The sequence below is a fragment of the Apostichopus japonicus genome, chromosome 5, assembly GCF_037975245.1.
Source record: "Apostichopus japonicus isolate 1M-3 chromosome 5, ASM3797524v1, whole genome shotgun sequence".
In the NCBI taxonomy this organism is placed as follows: domain Eukaryota; kingdom Metazoa; phylum Echinodermata; class Holothuroidea; order Aspidochirotida; family Stichopodidae; genus Apostichopus; species Apostichopus japonicus.
In genome coordinates this window covers 15,702,632-15,719,312 of record NC_092565.1, presented here as the reverse complement: position 1 = coordinate 15,719,312, position 16,681 = coordinate 15,702,632, and the positions used below count along the sequence as shown (strand labels likewise).

At 35.1% G+C, this 16,681-nt stretch overlaps 2 protein-coding genes across 6 annotated transcripts in view; both read left to right on the top strand.

The window, feature by feature from the left end:
- Positions 1-1,892: 1,892 nt before the first annotated feature.
- LOC139967825 (cyclin-J-like) lies at positions 1,893-14,495 on the top strand. Of its 3 annotated transcripts, none has more exons than XM_071971941.1 (5): positions 1,893-2,054; positions 3,223-3,525; positions 5,545-5,832; positions 6,900-7,059; positions 9,207-14,495. In XM_071971941.1, the coding sequence occupies exons 2-5, from the start codon at positions 3,240-3,242 to the stop codon at positions 9,319-9,321; spliced, it is 849 nt and encodes a 282-aa protein (XP_071828042.1). In that variant the 5' UTR covers positions 1,893-2,054; positions 3,223-3,239; the 3' UTR covers positions 9,322-14,495. The 3 variants fall into 3 exon arrangements, with proteins under 3 accessions (XP_071828042.1, XP_071828044.1, XP_071828043.1); XM_071971942.1 differs by having other exon boundaries at positions 1,895-2,054; positions 3,228-3,525; XM_071971943.1 differs by lacking the exon at positions 9,207-14,495 and having other exon boundaries at positions 6,900-7,063.
- The window catches only part of LOC139967820 (shootin-1-like), a 54,684-nt gene continuing 52,338 nt past the window's right edge, over positions 14,336-16,681 (top strand). Inside the window, exon 1 of one of the 3 annotated variants that reach the window (XM_071971927.1) lies at positions 14,336-14,876. In XM_071971927.1, coding sequence (XP_071828028.1) covers positions 14,774-14,876 — 103 coding nt within the window. In that variant the 5' untranslated portion in view covers positions 14,336-14,773. The remainder of the gene's footprint in view (positions 14,877-16,681) is intronic. The other 2 variants (XM_071971924.1, XM_071971926.1) reach the window with 2 other exon arrangements.

Genomic DNA, 16,681 nt, shown 5'->3' with positions numbered 1-16,681 from the left:
ATCATTTAAATGTTTTGATAACTTCATTTTCGTCGATCTGTCCATTTCTATAATTCGACGCTTCCTCCGTTACCTCAACGGAATTTAGGGACCAAGTTCCATCTCTGCCGCCCTCTAATTATGCCAATGTACAAAAAAAAAAAAATTATAGCCGGCGAGCTTAAAGCTCAGAGTTAACAGTACAGTACCGTATAGTGTAAATGGGAGCTTCTCCATAAGTTTGTGTTTTCCCCCGTTGTATACTAAACGTTAATTGGACTTATCGAGGATCAGAATAGACGCGATGAAATGATCTTGCTACGAAATTAACATTCATATTAATTAATCAATCCAAATTAGACTTGAAATATGTAGCACGGAAATATGTGACTGGGGAAATGCTTTGTACGGTATACTTGCTTGAGGTGCGTTCTTTTAAACCGAAAGTACAACTCATCAAAATAAATAAGTAGTAGGGTATGAATCACTCTTTGTAATAACTCCGTGTTTAATACGGTATGAGTTCACAATCAATCGAGTTTCTGTGTTGCTTTCCTTTGACTAACTAACAGCTTTCATATTATTATTATCCCAAAATATTACATTTTTTTTATAACAAAAATTGCAACGAGAACTTGAACAGGGCCCTGGTGCAACAATAGAAATGGGACCCTAAACGAAAGCCCATATTAACCTAAGCACAACCATGCTTTTGGGCTTGAGTGAGCCATTCGTCATATTTGGCAACTTCAGACGCCCGCATACGGCACGCAGTCAGGCATTCCCTGTGAGGACAGGACCCATCTAATCTGGATGAATAAGAAAATGTGTGAATAGAGTATTTTATAGCGGCCCGTTGGGCTAACTTACTGCATGTTTAAAACCTCCACGCATCATTCAGGCTTCGAGGCATTTGAAACCAATATGAGTTCCTGAACGTACCTATCTTTGGTGCACATGAGTATGCACTGGCTATATCCTCTATACCATTGCACACCGAGTTGTTCACTTTTCAGACCTGGATTGAAAGTTCAAAATTCGATTGATCTAAGAAATATTAGAGTAGGCAGTAGGAATTTATCAAAAGTGAATTGAGGTGGGGTTGGGGCATCTTTCCGTATTTCTCCTTGTACTTGCCAAACTACTTTTCATCACAACAATTATACTATCGTCTTGCTATTTTGAGTTTTCAACGAAATTTAGACTTGTTCATTGAAAGTTCAACTTCGTATTTTCAAAATTCGACTAATTGCTATATAATGCGGAAATTTGGAAATGTTATCTCCCTATATTTTTCTACCTTCATATATCCATATTTTATTTGGAATCTTCATTGGAATTTACCTTTTATAACAAAACTTTCCATGTAAACTGTGGATACTCCGAGGTTTCATTAACAAAAATTACTTTTCATGTCAAGATATCGACTTATTGCCGAGGTTTTGAGAAAAAAAGTAACTCAACATTCATGAAAAAAATGTTTGCCCTTGATTTCACTAATGTATATATTCTTTGTTTATTATTGCCTCTATGTCCTTCCTTAAATTTTTCCATACGCATCTTTTTTATTTATGTATTTATATTTGAAATTATACATGAATAAACTGAACTGAACCGAAGAATGTAATGTCTGTTGCATAATCTTCCTTAGAAAGTAAAAGCCTATACATAAAATAGAAGTGGCACAGATTAAAAATCAATAAGCAACTCCGCATCCCCTCCCAACCCGGCAAAATATTAAGACACTAATAAATAAAAAAGGGAAATAATAGAATTTTCAAACCCTCCCATCCAGTCTGTATCTGCAACGTCCATTTCGTTTTTTCGCTAACCTACTAATATAATAGGCGTGCCAGGATTAAAATATTGCGCAATAACCATTTTCGTAAAAAAGAGAAGTAGCCATTTTCAATTTCATGGAATATGCCAACACCTGTCGCTCTACCTCACGGCCCACCTTAGGAACCAAGAAACCGGACCTCTGTAATTACTTAAATATTTCCTGTCTGCCCGGGTGAATTGATTACTTTAATTAGTAAACCTCCATCACCAAGGTTACATCGAGTTACTTTGCCGTAAGTAACTATCCTTGACCTACCCTAAAGTTTAAAAAAAAATCCACCTCCAGTCCTAGAGCCTAGGGCAAGTTGGAAATTGATGGTTAATGTATCACTGCCTAACGTTCACATCGAGACGTCTGGTATGTAAGCCTAACTTATGACTGACTTAAAATTAAATGTAGATATGACGCTGTTCCATAAAAGTTTGAAACAACTGCAAAACTTTAGTCATGTATACATATAGTGTAATATTCTACCAATAGGAATGTGAGCCTTCTTCTCTTGCAAATAATGGCACGTTTAGTCGGAGTAAATCTCAGTCTTGGGTCGAGTTCTAATTAGACAAAGTGGTTAAGTGCAGATCAATGTGTGGCAAGTTCAGCCACACATTACTGAACACTTTTTGTTTCTATAACTATTGACTTAAGCACAAATTAAACTAAGGTATGTTTGAAAGAGCAAGTAGGATGGGCCTAAGAACAAGAAAATTGGTAAGATCTTTCATTTTTTTAATGATTTTGACTTACTGACATATATAAAAGTAAATGCCTTCAGTTTTGATCCCAGTAGGATCTTCAGAGACAACCTGTTCAAAGAAGATCCTGCTAGGATCAAAATTTCAGTCCTTTAAACTTTTATATATTTACCTCCACAGGCTTTTCTTGCAGTAGATAATCAGGTTGGGTCTATTTCTCTCAGTTTGTTTTTCTCTCCTTAACTTAAGGATATGCGATCTTTCATTATTAAGACTATAGGTGTGTTCAGTTTAAATTAGTAAAATAATAAAGCAAAAGTCCAATTTGCTGTTTACATGTCGTGAGCTTAATATAATTTAAACTTTGTTGGCGATGAAACTGCTGTATACAGTAACAATCATTACTCACTAGGTTTTAACAGGGTCGTGCAAATATGGCCATTTAACTGGCCTGGACAAATCTGGGCTGTTATTTGTTTACATTCTGTCAGAGTTGGTAACTGTCAGGTAGATCATTTTTTGGGTACCTAGTTGGAGTTGTGGAAGGTGGTAGAAGTAACAATTACTATGTCAACTTGTCATCTATGATTAGGTATATCAAGCAATGTGTCAGGTTGGTACATTACATGTTATATGTATAAGAAGCCAGTCCACCTTGCTTAAAAACAGATTTGTTGCATCAGAAATGATTTTATTGTTTGGTCTCAGCTCAGGGTCAGATGTAAATGGCTGAAACTAATTGGTGGGATGGAGACAAGGACCTGGTTGCAGACATTTATTCCTCTCTCAAGAAAGAAGAAGGAAAGTTAGTTATTTACAAGGGTACTTCTCCTCACTTACACATACGGAGATATCTGGTGGATTGGCTGGCAGTACAAGCTGAGTGTTTCAACATGACATCACATACCATCCATTTAGCTGTATTCCTATTGGACAGAATCATGGATAGAGACAACAGCTCCAATGAAGCTCATTTACATATAGTTGCTATGGCATGTCTATTAATTGCAAGTAAGTTTCATCTCGTTGGCTTTGTACTTGCAGAGTGGGAAAAGAATGGAATTTGTTGTGTTTTCTTCATTTTCATCAAAATTCTTGACATTGTGTAAGTTTTCTGCAGAACAGGTAGGATTTAGATAAATAAATTCTAAGACAGGTTATAAACAATGACTCTACAATGGTGTCCACATAGTATACCTCCTGTCAGCTTTCTGATGGCTCCCGTGCCCAAATGATGAACTTTTATGAGTTATCAAACTTTCCAATTTGTTTCAAGTTAACCTACATGTTGGATGCCATTAAATATTAATTTAAATATACATCATCAAGCTTGTCAACATTTATCTCAAAGTAAATGATTGTCATATGCCAGCTGTAGTTATTTGATGTGTGAATATGGATTAGAATTGCCCAAAAAAGTGGAATACAGCATGTAATGAAGCTGGCATACAGATGAAATGTATCATTGTATGTCACACATAATTGTTTTCTAGTTGTGTCAGCAATTTATGGTTATCCTTAAACCACTTGCTTTGCATGGTAGCATTAATAGTAATGTACTTTTCAGTCCCATTCATTTACACAAATGAAGGCAAAAAAACAAAAAAAAACCAGAACAATTTCAATCTGTAAGATGCTGTAAAAATTTCATGCATTTTTGTCGCTATGCAAGGTTTTATTCATAATGTTAGGGAACAGAAGACTCGACTTGTATTAGTAGAACAGATACAAAAAAATTATTTGCTCTGTATGAACTATACAACTAGAAAGATTGGATTGAACTTTCTAAGCGAACAGCTATAGTAATTTACACATTTGGAGTGATGAGGTCAATTCAATATGAATAAATAAGGAAAATTGAGTTATTGCTTTAATAACACTATGATGTTTTTCAAGCCCACTTATCCCTATGAAAAACTCAAATTTTCATCTTCATATTAAAGTGACCGTTTTAAAGTATTGTGTGACCGTTCTGTGGATTTTAATACTTTGGTTCTAATGATAAAAATGTAAGTTCTGTAACAAAGTGGGATGTTTTCAACATATCCTATATCCTTTTTTTATGTCAACAGGAATCTTTTATTGTCATATCAGTATCAATTAAAAAAGACCACTCTGACTATAGGTCACTATGGCTAGCTTTTTAGTCTAACAGTGGCCCTTTGTTATTATCTCTCTGATATATGATCCAGACTTATCTAAATAACTTTATCTCTAATATCTAAAAGGTGAAGTACTGTCCAAAACAAGCCTAATACTGCAAGTTTAAAGGTGGTTGAAATACACATGATGTGGATGATAGCAGTCATGAATAAGGAAGTACAATTTATTCCAGGGAAAAATCTAACATAACAACAGCAACAACAAGAAATAGTTGTCCTGGAAGCTTGCATTGTTTGATAGACATTTTGCAGTTGTTGGACCAAACCTTGCTGTCGTTCCATCGTCCCGGTTATTCTTCCCCATGTTGGCACAATACTCAGGCCTATCTGTCAGCTTCTGTGTATTTGTTCACCGTTCATCTGTTCAATTTACCCAAAATCAATGATCTATTGGTCCAGAATTGTAAAGCTGTGAAGATTCTGCTAGGGTGATCATTTTCAGGCACCCTCTTTGTTTTATGTGCAATATTATTACAACATGATTAGCTAATCAAGCATCAACAATCTCATTACACCCATTTCTCCAGGTCAGGCTCAACTTTAATGCACTGTTACCTTTTGCCTTGGGTTTACTGTCGCTGCAAAATTTTAGGTGATTGAGTGGGACTGTATGACGACGAGGTCGACTTTTTCCTTAAAAAGTGTGGAAAAACACAGCAACTTATCTCTCTCACAGTATGAACCTCACAAACCTTCCTAGAATTGAATAGAACGTTGGATCAGATAAATCGAGATCATAGCTCGATCTGCTGGATTTATCTTTCCATGCCTAATCCGGTGATTTATTCCTACTTCCAACAGAAATTGCTAAAGGATTTGAAGAGGCATTTTAATGAATTATAACTTTTTATCTTCCATTTTTCCCCAGCTAAATTTGAAGACAAAGAGGACATGGTAATTAAACTAGGCAGGTTCGTTCGTCGGGTGATCAATGGCATCATTAGCCAGGAGGAATTCTTGATGTTAGAGCTGGAAGTGTTGGAGATGTTTCAATGGAGAGTCAGCGTCCCTACTGCGGTACATTTCATAGACTATTTTCTCAGTATAGCAGTACCCGACCTGGAGAAAAGCAAAGGCTCTGTCATCAACGGGAAATATAACGCCCCTGTATACATACGAAAGTACACCAAATATTTCTTAGATATTAGTTTACAGAGTGAGTTAAAAAAATGCTTTTCCTTCCGATTTGAGTTTATTTAAAACTTGTTTTGATCGTGACTTCTTATAGGTTCATAAAATTTCGACTTGTCTTCAGAGTTCTTCTTTTTACAAATACCTACTGAATCTTGAGTGTGCTTATGGCTTGCATTGCACATTAAAAACTGTGTTGTCTTGATATTATTTTAAATTTTTACTGTTCAAAAAATGGGGTGACCTGTTCTGTACAGTTTTAATATCTGATACACAGAGAACCACTCAGTGGTCAAAGTCTACAGCTCTCGATCTTTGCCCACTGTTGTGGAATGTGGAAGATTTCGACTATGATGATATGAAGCATTATGACTGAAAGTGCACTACAGTATGTGTATGTTGTCCAGGGAATATTTAGTGCTCAAAGTTTGTGTAGCAGTTTTGACATTTCTGAATTTTGTCTCTTACTAAAATAGTACTATGGTTCTGTGTACAAAACTGCTATACATCTTTTTATTTGTTTATTCAATTTGCCCATTTTGTATAGCATTTTTTGATGCGGTACCGGATAAATTATTCCCTGTAATAGAGAGTAGAGTTTATATAAATTCATGCTTATATGTCTCTGCAACAGTTGTGCACTCCAAGTACTTGTCATGAGAAGTCTCAAAGATGAATTGGATGGTTTGGTAGGAGGGGATGGAGCTTTTTGTAGCTTTTTCCATTCATCCAATATGAATATACTCTCAACGGTTGTTACACAAGGACTGCTATCTCCTCTTTCAGAAATTCAGAATAGTGGGCAGTGACGTCTTGATCCTAGCATGCAGCCTTGTAACATTTATTCATGGTTGCTCATGGGAGAGATTAGCTAGACCATGTGTTATAGTCTCCTTCATGTGAATCAAGCAAATGAACTATCTTTTTAAATTGATTTCTGTTTTGTTATAACAGAAAGACTTCCTCCCACATCACCACATCTCCTCCCATCCCCTCCCATCCCCTCCCTTCCCCCCCCCGTTTCATCATCACTGAAGCATCCTTATTTATCATTTTAACCTCTGTTTTGGAACGCTCTCTTTTTGTTTACAGATCACTCCTTTTCCTTCATGAAACCGTCCCTTCTTGCAGCTTCTTGCATTGCCTCATCTAGGGTATGCCTGAACCTGACACCAACCTGGACTAGAGTGTTACAAGAAACAACATCGTATTCATGGGAAGACATTTCCTCCTATATCGATGTTATGCTCAAGTAAAGTATACACATGTACATTCTGAATGGTTTTATCACAATGGTATAAGAGAGGAAGGAAGTGTGCTCTCTGTAATAAATTCACACTTTTGGAATCTTGTACCTCTTCTTATGTTATATTTGGGGCTAATGAACCTCTTCTCTTGGTAGTGTGATACGTTAGGGATCACACGGCAGCTGCAGCCTGGTATAGGCTTGGTAGGCTTCCAAGTGCAGCCTTGACATTCAGATCAGTTCATGGTATGATTAAGAATTTTGAGATTTGTCTTGTCCTCATGAACTCAGTGGTAATAATTAGTGCCAGTATAAAAGGAATTATTCAATTTAATGGCTGGAGAATCACAGTTCAATGACTCTGTTTTGTAGCAGGTCAGAGCTCATATTAGGTTTTCAGAGTTTGAAGATAACAAACTATGTCAAGAACAGGTATTTCTGACTATTTTGATATATCAGACCATGTTAAATCAGCTCCTTGTGTGAATCCTTATAAGTACTACTATTGACAATAATGTGGCCAATAAATTTGTCAACATCAGTGGTCGTCATGAATGGAATATCCAGTCAATAATCGTCTGTTAATATGGTTTGCAGGTCTTGAAAATTTAAAACTGCCAGTGCTTAAGAAAAATCTACCAGCTAGGATCAAGTTCTTATTGGCATTTTCCTGATTTACAAAACTCATCAGCAACTGTACAAGCTCTCAGAGAACAACCCAATATTATGTACTGATAAATCAGCAGTAATATGGGGGTCTTGTGTTTGATATGGAAATAATGCCGATTCTCCTACTGAAACCAATTAAACAACTAACCATGTGTTTAAGTTCTTAATTTCTACTAGCAGAACATTGCCAGTGTCTTTTTTATACTGGCAAAATAGCAAAATCCATGAGCAGTTAGTCAGTAAAATTGCTTGAATTTCAAGATCTGGTCTGTGACGGAGGGTTTCTAAACCTAATCAAAGATAATACTGTCATGTAATGATAATTTGATAGCTGCTGCTTTAAGACTGCTCATCTCTAGAATTGTGCACAGTGTGTATCATAATTGGGTATAAATCTGGCATTTTATTGGAATTAGTGTGAACTGGAATAATTGAATCACAAAGGTAATGACTCTTTTCATCCAATTAAACTTCAGCCCAATTCATTCCGTTACTTGCTCTATATCTTGTTTGGTAGTGTAATACCATTGGGAATATAATGTTTTATTATGACATACAGGAATGATGAAGTGGGAATACTGAGCTATCTAAAATGTATATTTGTGAATCCTATAAAAGGCACTGAAGGGTGAGAAAAGATTTTTCAGTTTCAGTAGCCTGAGAAATTATCTGAATTCTGTCTAATGTGAATGACCTCGTCTGAAGATGGATGAGATATTAACGTTGTACGTGGCTACGTTGTCTGACTGTGCCTCTCATAATGATTATCCAAAATAGAATGAAAAAGATTTTAATAGCTATTCATAACCAATTAAAGTAACTAATTACAAATTTGAAAAGGGAAGCTTAATTAGACTGGTTAGAATTGTGTAGACAGTTGTTAGTGATGTATTATGAGTGACTTTAGGCAGAACTTTATTCCTGATTTTTTGTAATTCACAGAGAAGATAGAAAATTGAGTCATAGATTATGTGACAATAGCTATTCTGGTTTTGAAGATATTCACCTTTACAGTATGCTAAATATCTGAAATGCTCCTATAAGACTAGTTTGGATGATAATATCAGCTCTTCAGTGCAGGCATAAGTGTTCATGTTATTACATTGTTTTATAAATTATAATAATCCAACCAAAATATGCTTTCTGAAGTTCATATGAAGAATGGAGCACCTGTGGGTGACAGGCAATGTTATTTATCCTTGACAATTTATTGGTACTTGTAAAAATGTATTTGAGACCATGAAAGTCTCTTGTTTTACTATTGAGTTTTGTGTTGCATCTGAGGAATGATCTAATGGGCTATGTGTTAGGCTAAGTAGTCCAGTCACTTTTGTTGATGACCGATGTTTAAAAGGAACATTCTCATAAAATTAAAAGTGGTGCAGATATATACACAAATGAATTTGTGCCTAAAGTCATAATTTTAAAGTGAGGAGCTTAATTAGGGAGTGAAATGTATCCATTTCTTGTTCAAACATTTTCAGAGCTCACGAGGCCGATGAGATGGCACAACTGAAGGAGGCAAGTCAGGCTCATGGAATGGACACCCTCGGTCAGAGGGAAGACATCAAACCCTTTGTGGATGTCCGAAGATCTTGACGTCCGCTGGAAATTTCTCACAGAGATGTTAATAACATTTTGAAGAAAAAGTGTTCTCTCCTGCTGCCATGGCAACTGTCAAATGCAACATTGAACCCATGATGTAGGTTGAGGCATTAAACAGCAGCCAATGAGGACCAGCTGGTTCCTCTGTCTTGGTGTGATGGAGTCTCGGATGGCAAGATTCATTCAAGGTTTCAAGAAAATCATGCACGTCAATTGCCTTTTCATATCATTTTATTTCTAAAAAGAATTAATTTGTGTCTTGATTCTACAAAACTATCCATAAAACAACATGCTTGTTGGATTGTTGTAGTGAGATTAGGAAATTGGTGCATCAGTGGAGAGTGCAAGAAACATAGCAAAATATCAACCAGGTGAAGTAAAATTCAGTTTTGTATCAACCAGGATTTTAATAGCTATATGTGAAGTACCAAGTATGCCTTAATATCACCAGGAAAACGAAAAACTAAAGATGTATTGTAAGTACAATTTCCATTTATTCTTGTGAGAAGAGCATACCTAGTTTAATATAGAATCATTCAAATAAAAACGAGTTAATTTGTAATCGTCACAATTAAGAAGCAAATTTATAGCTTGGAAGTATGAGGCTGACATTTCCATGAGATTTCTAAACTAAGATGATTGCTTTATTCATATGTTTGTGACTTAAAACACCTAAACTATTTGTTCATTAGTGGTTGCAGAGCACTGCAATGTTGTTGCTTTTCTAATTATCTGGTCCATTTCCTTTGACTGTATTTTAGTTCCTCTGAATTTAGTTCAGTGCTTGGGGACTTTTTTTTTGTAAGAACTCAATCTTACTACCAGGAAACGAAAATGTCTATTCGTTTCACTGGAAATTGTCATGGTATAAGATTTCATAGTAACTTGTGTTTTGACATACATAGCTAGTAAAGTCAAGTTTAAGATGGAAGCAAAAGATTATCGAAACACAGGCAACAATTACATGTGTTAGTGTATTGGAAGAGCAAGCTACAAATTTTAAGGATTCAATCATAAAAGCAGCTACTTTCAGTTTACCTTTGATGACTTTAAGGCCCTTCGACCCCCATAATAATGCATGAATGTGGTTTTGAATTATGAAGAGAAAGTTCAAACATTTTCATAATTCATAATAATAATTTCATTTTCATAATTTTCATAATTTGTCTCTCGCATTTGAATTAAACTGATATGCAAATGTGTACAGGTGATGAAAATTTTAAAATTCATAGGAGTTATTATTTAACTAATAACCATTTTGCAAAGAATGTAGAAAAGTGTCTTAGTTTGGTGAAATATGGTGTTATTCACAACCAAAGGCAAAAGATTGATTTAAACAGATGAGAATTTTCATAGAAGATGGCCATTTTGTCTGTATTTAGCAGAGATGGTGCTAGTCAAGTCTTGTAGTATCTTTCCACTCTATGTCTTGATTCACTACATTCATATGATTGAGGATACTTTGGTATGATTGCTGACGAATATTAATTTCTTTAGCTGTTTTCCGCCTGCAGGGAACCATAAAGGAAATAAGCAGCGTAGATGTAGTTCAAAGGTCAAATAACTAGTATACGCACTATTATCTCAATTTGGCATTAATTGTAAGGTTCTAACCGAAAGGAAGTGCACATCCATGAACAAAAGAATGCATTCCTTCACATATGTACTTTACAAGCATGTGTTTTTCCTATGGATATTGTTGAGAGAGGCCATTGTTTATTTGGATGCACACGGCTTAATACCATGAGTGTATGATCTTGTAATTGAAACACATAATGTATTCATTACAAACAAATAGTTTAAATGAGAGAGAATTGACCTCAGTTACACTACGTTGAATGTTCAAACTTACGTCATTGACTTACGTACTTTGTTCATTCTTGTACAAATAAAAGTTCAAAGTAAGTTTAAAGTGATTATCACATTTGAGTAAACTTGAGAAAGGTTTTGGTGAAAGTGAGTGTTTGAACCAAATCTATTTAAATAAAGAATTGAAAACACTGTTGAGAAGAGAATATAACAGTCCAGTTCTACTTGATTCTACAAAAGTTATCAAATAACCGAATGGTATATCTTGTAATTAATCTGGGTGGGTTATGGTAGATCTTCAGGGTTTATTGCAGTGGTCACAATAATAATAACATATCTATCTCTGTTAATCATAACAGTGTTCTCTTTTTAGGTTTATTCTGGTCCATGTACATAATTATGTCTTTCATTAAAAGGACAGAGATTTGCAAACCCATTTCTCTGAAATGCTTTTTGTTTCACTGGTTCAAATTTGAATTCATTATCACTTTTTGTTGGAATAAATGGATCTTCTAAATTTCCTTCTTTTTTTTAAAAACATTTTTGTTATCAGAAGTAGATCTCTTTATCCTGTATCTGATGTTATCTAACATTTCAAGGTATTTTCACATCAGGAAGTATTCTGTTTAAAATGCACACTATTTTTCAAAAAGACTTGTTATAGTTTTTGATTTTGCAAGCTGACAGCAGAACACAGCTAATCCTTTTTGTGTGTGACTTTAGCAGCACTGCAAGGATAGGCTATGTTGGTTGTGTGTTTGGTAGGATTGTTTTTGTTTACAATTAAGAATAATGGATATTTAAGCAATTGCATGGAATCAAATTGTCCTTCATCATTTGAATCCTTTTGAGTATCTAAGCTGAGTTGCTCTCACTGATTCCTTGCAGCTTTGCTGTTAAATATTGTTTCTCTCACCAATTAGATTGTATCTACAATAGAAAAAAGAAAGAAAAAGAGTCAGATGATTTTTAGTATTGTAATGTCTTTAGATTAACTTAGAGACAATACATATTAAAGAATCTTTTTATATTACTGAAGTGGTATTTGAGTAACAATATTTTGTAAGGTGTCTGTACTGAGATGGTTAAGCTTCAAACATGAAATGATTTCTAATAATCTCAAGTGACTTCAAGTAAGACCAGGTGACTTATTGTGACCTGTTGTAGTGAAGCATGATATTGATTGATATTGTATGACAATCATTAATCAAAATTATCATGTTTCATTAAAAAATTAAGGAAATGCAAGATAACAGAAGACGAGAGAAGATGAAATCAAAGAAGATGGGTGGGGGGTGGGGGGTATCAGCATCATCACAATTGATTACTAATTATTTGATAAATTTGCTCTTTTTTTGTGCAGAATCCCAGATATTGTCAAATCATGATAAGAAACAAAAAAGTAATACAAATCTCAGAAGAAGAAAAGTTTAAACTATCAACAATCAACCCAGTAACTACACTTAATGTGAGCCAAATGTTTAAAATCTCTGGTAACGTAAAAGTGCAAGTTTCATGTGATCTTCGGTTAATGGAGTACGATATTTCTTTTCATAAATTCCAGATTAAAAAACATTATTTTGTTTATACAAAGTCTTCAAGATGATTCATTTATAATTGTTTACAGATGGTTTTTTCCTCATAACAATGCAGTCATGTGTCTTATAAGAAACAAGTTCCTAAATTTACAGCTAAGAGTTCTTTCTCTTTCATGTTTTTTTCTTTTTCCTATTTTTTCAGATTTCTATCTTATCTTTTGTCAAAGTCAATCATATGCTAAACCATGTATTGAATACAGGTGAGAAAAGTAACTGTCATGAATTCTTTCTTTGCATCAGATTTTTAAAACCCAGGAAAGCTGCAGGTGTGGTGTAGCATTTAGAATGTCAGTCAAACAAATAATTTGCTTCTCCGTTCTGATCCTCACCAAGAAACAGATCCTATTCTTGATTTTATTCAAAATTGCTGCTTTTCAGTCGAGGTGGTAACTGCAGTGTTATGAATCCTGTTTTCTTTATAACTTCACTGCAATCTTTCCAAAATACTTGAGCTTTTTATATTGATAAACGTCTCATTCTACTGTACTAGGGTCACCACCGTACATTCAGATTTCACCAGAAATCATCTCTTTTTTAAATTTTTTATCTATCGAATGTTTCCGTTTTGGACGATTTTAAAATATGTGGATTTTTCGGTACAATTCTGGCAACATAACAAAAACAGTGGATTGTTTTCTCCGGACAGTGGTATAGCCATCTACAGCTCTACTCAAGTTGGAGCACAGGAAGGCAAAATTGTTAATATGCTAGATTTAGCTTTAAACTTCAAATCTGGCAACATTTTCTCATTAGGGACACTTCCCATTTTTTAAATTATGTTTAACATGGTAATGTAATATTCCCCCCCCCCTGATCCCCACCAAGCCTTCCCCGTGTAATTGATACAAGAGATGATATTAAACAGAGGAGAAGGCTGACTTCTGTATGCAGCGGGACCTATAGCAAGTGCAATTATATAACAGGTGTCTAAATATGTACGTACCATAAGATTGAAAGATGATGGAGGAATTGTCAGAGACCGTTAGTACTGGTTAAACCAAGAATTTCTACTAGGCCTATTACAATAACTGGATGTAGTGAGGGTCATCCAAGGCTAGAGTCAATTGCAGTATAATGTTTTACATATAATACATGAAGTATGTTACACCCCACAACTTAGACCGCCCTGCAGGTCACGAAAACTTTCGACCAAATGGTAGCCTAGTGCGATGTTTGCACAGTAATTAAAGCACATAGGCAAATTGAACTTTGTCACACTATCATTTAGATATCTGTTAACTTAAATAATTCGTGAATGCTACCACTGCATGTAATTAACGTCACAAGTGCTGCGTTCACCTTGGTGAATTTACAAATTGTACTATGTTTAAATCATGTTTTATACCTTTTCTGCTAGATGAAAATATAATTTATAGGCAATGACCTTTAACTTCTACCATGGGAAAGTTCGTAAGATTTATTAACTAAACTGCCGCACGTCTGAGGTTTCTTTACTTTTCTATAGTATTTGATAAGGTACAGTCCCTTTTTGTGGCAAACAATAGGTCGGGTGTACTCATAGACGTTACACATTGACACCTGGAAAAAGTTGTGCAGTAGCGTGAAATAAGACACGGAAGTATATAGCTAGATAACTTCCTTCAACTTAGTTACCACTGTAGTACTATCAGCCTAGGCCCGTGTGTTAGTATGTAGTCAAGTGTTGCAGCACTTCCACCGTTAACGAAGCTGTTGGAAACATGGCAGAATACATAGGAATTCCGGCGTTTCATCAAAACTTGTGTTTCTGAAACATTGTGGTTTCGGTATTATAGTCATATTTGGGTTCACTTTAGATTATCAGTCTTACGAATCTAATTCATCGCAGCTGCAAGATACACCATCAGTTTGTAAAAAGGAAGGCTTACGTTAGGCCACAAGCTGCTTGTTCCTTATTTATTTTGGCTACTTCTAAACTTCTGTAAATTCGAACAATACTAGTCTTTGGAAGTTTATGTTTGTCACAAGGTGTATGGTCAGTACCACGACCAAAGGAGTTAATAACTTTTGAAACAAAACGGAGAGGTAGAAAACAAAACATGGAATCACCAGCACTTGAAAATGGAATCGAATACAAGAACCAGGCGGGTAACAGAGCTGGTACAGTGACATTGGAAAGATTCAAGTTGGTTGCTACAAACGGTAAGCAATTGCCTACAATGTTGACTATATGTCCCGACTGTCATATTCTGTTGGCTAAGGGGATTGCTATAAAACAAAATTGCAACAAAAATTCTGAAGCTATTTTGAGAACCATGCACATCCTCATATTATATCATGTATATAGGCCTATAGTAGATTTGAAGTTATACAATTTTGTGATATTATGTATGCATATATAGCAACAACGGAATGGTTGATGTCATCTGGGCACTTCAGCTAATAATGCCCTTGTTTTCCTTTATAATCTGTCAAAAGATACGTCATTTGGATGAAATTCTAAGTACAGAGAACTTTGACAGCTATAAACAAACATTCCAAGTTGTTCAGGTTTCAAGGATAAATCAACAAGTAGATTATAATAACCTAGTCAAGTAAAGCCTTTGAAGTGATTTTACCTAGATGACATTTGATCCAGCTTCTTGGAGTAGTTGAAGGTTTAGCCAGTCAAGAAAGGTCACATTCAATGACACATATCTCGAGTAAGGGGAAAGGTATTGAGATGGGGATTTTCAACTAGCAGTGTGCATATATTCTTTCTTCAAATAAGTTTCACATTCAATTCTTGTCACCAGCATATATCCGTTTAAGTTTAATGGAATTGATGCAATATTACTTTAATTATTTTACACTATTTCATTTTGTACAAGCTTGCATCTCTAGTTCTAAATAATTTTGAGAGAGAGTAATTGGCAGTGATTTCAAGCAGGGAAAAGGCTACAATACATCAGGACATTTATAGCTCAGGAAATAATTAACCACATAGTGACATCATAAGTTCTGGATACCTACAGGAATTAGACTCAATTTGTTTCAATTCAAGTAGAAGATCATTTTCCACCGTTATTCACATCAACTTCATCAATAGTCACCACCAAAGCGGTCCTGACTGAAATCAAACTGCTTAATATTTGTGAATATATTTATAAATACTGCTTTTCTTTACTGTTCATGAGCAATTGGCTATATGATTGTTGTTTAATTCTTGTAATAACACATACGTATCAACTTGGTGGCTGGAAAGACATATCATATGTATGTCTGTTCCACCTCTTTGCCAACCTACAAAATCAAATCAGTAAAGCTGATATTGTAAGAGGTATTGACACCAAATTCACCTTGATGTAAGCACTCTACCCAATATGTGTAGTTCAGGGGATAATTTATCGAGTATATCGAATTGCAAAATGCTATGCAAATTGGTCAAATTGCGCTACAAACTTGTGTAAAGTTGTATAGTGCAGTTTTGATTGCAGGAACAATAGTAAATATTTTATAAGAAAAAGTTTAACTGCCTTCAAAACTCTTCTGCAAAATCTAAGGGCTAAATATATTCCAGGTCGTTTATAGTTGACCTTATATGTATGCCAGACTTGCAATGCACTCTTGTTGATATACTAGCCTGTACCGTATACCCTAGCACCTAGGGTAAAGTATACATGTGGCTAACTTTCCTACACACTGTTTTACCATGATCGAGCTGAAAGAATCTGTGATGGTGTTGATATGACAATACAGTATCAATTGATTCTGTCTAAGCCAATTTGATCACTCTAACCATATTTGCCAAATTCATTATTTTGCTTTTGTGTTGACAATTATCATGGCTGCCATTATTGAGCAGTAAAAGAATGCGTTATCCATTGTTTGGTAAGCTTGAGTGATTTTGTGAAACTTCCAGCAATTAATTTGGCACAGTCCTGCATTAAAGTTTGACTATCTTCAGACTTTCAGCACTGTCCCTAACCCAAACCTTTGGATGTATTAACTCCAGTAAGAATAGAATT

Bases quoted from the DNA above. Each gene is read 5' to 3' on its own strand.
- LOC139967825 (XM_071971941.1), top strand. From the start codon at position 3,240: ATGGCTGAAACTAATTGGTGGGATGGAGACAAGGACCTGGTTGCAGAC. The intron at 3,526-5,544 runs GTAAGTTTCATC...ATTTTTCCCCAG, and splicing joins GGCATGTCTATTAATTGCAA to CTAAATTTGAAGACAAAGAG. The intron at 7,060-9,206 runs GTAAAGTATACA...AAACATTTTCAG, and splicing joins TATATCGATGTTATGCTCAA to AGCTCACGAGGCCGATGAGA.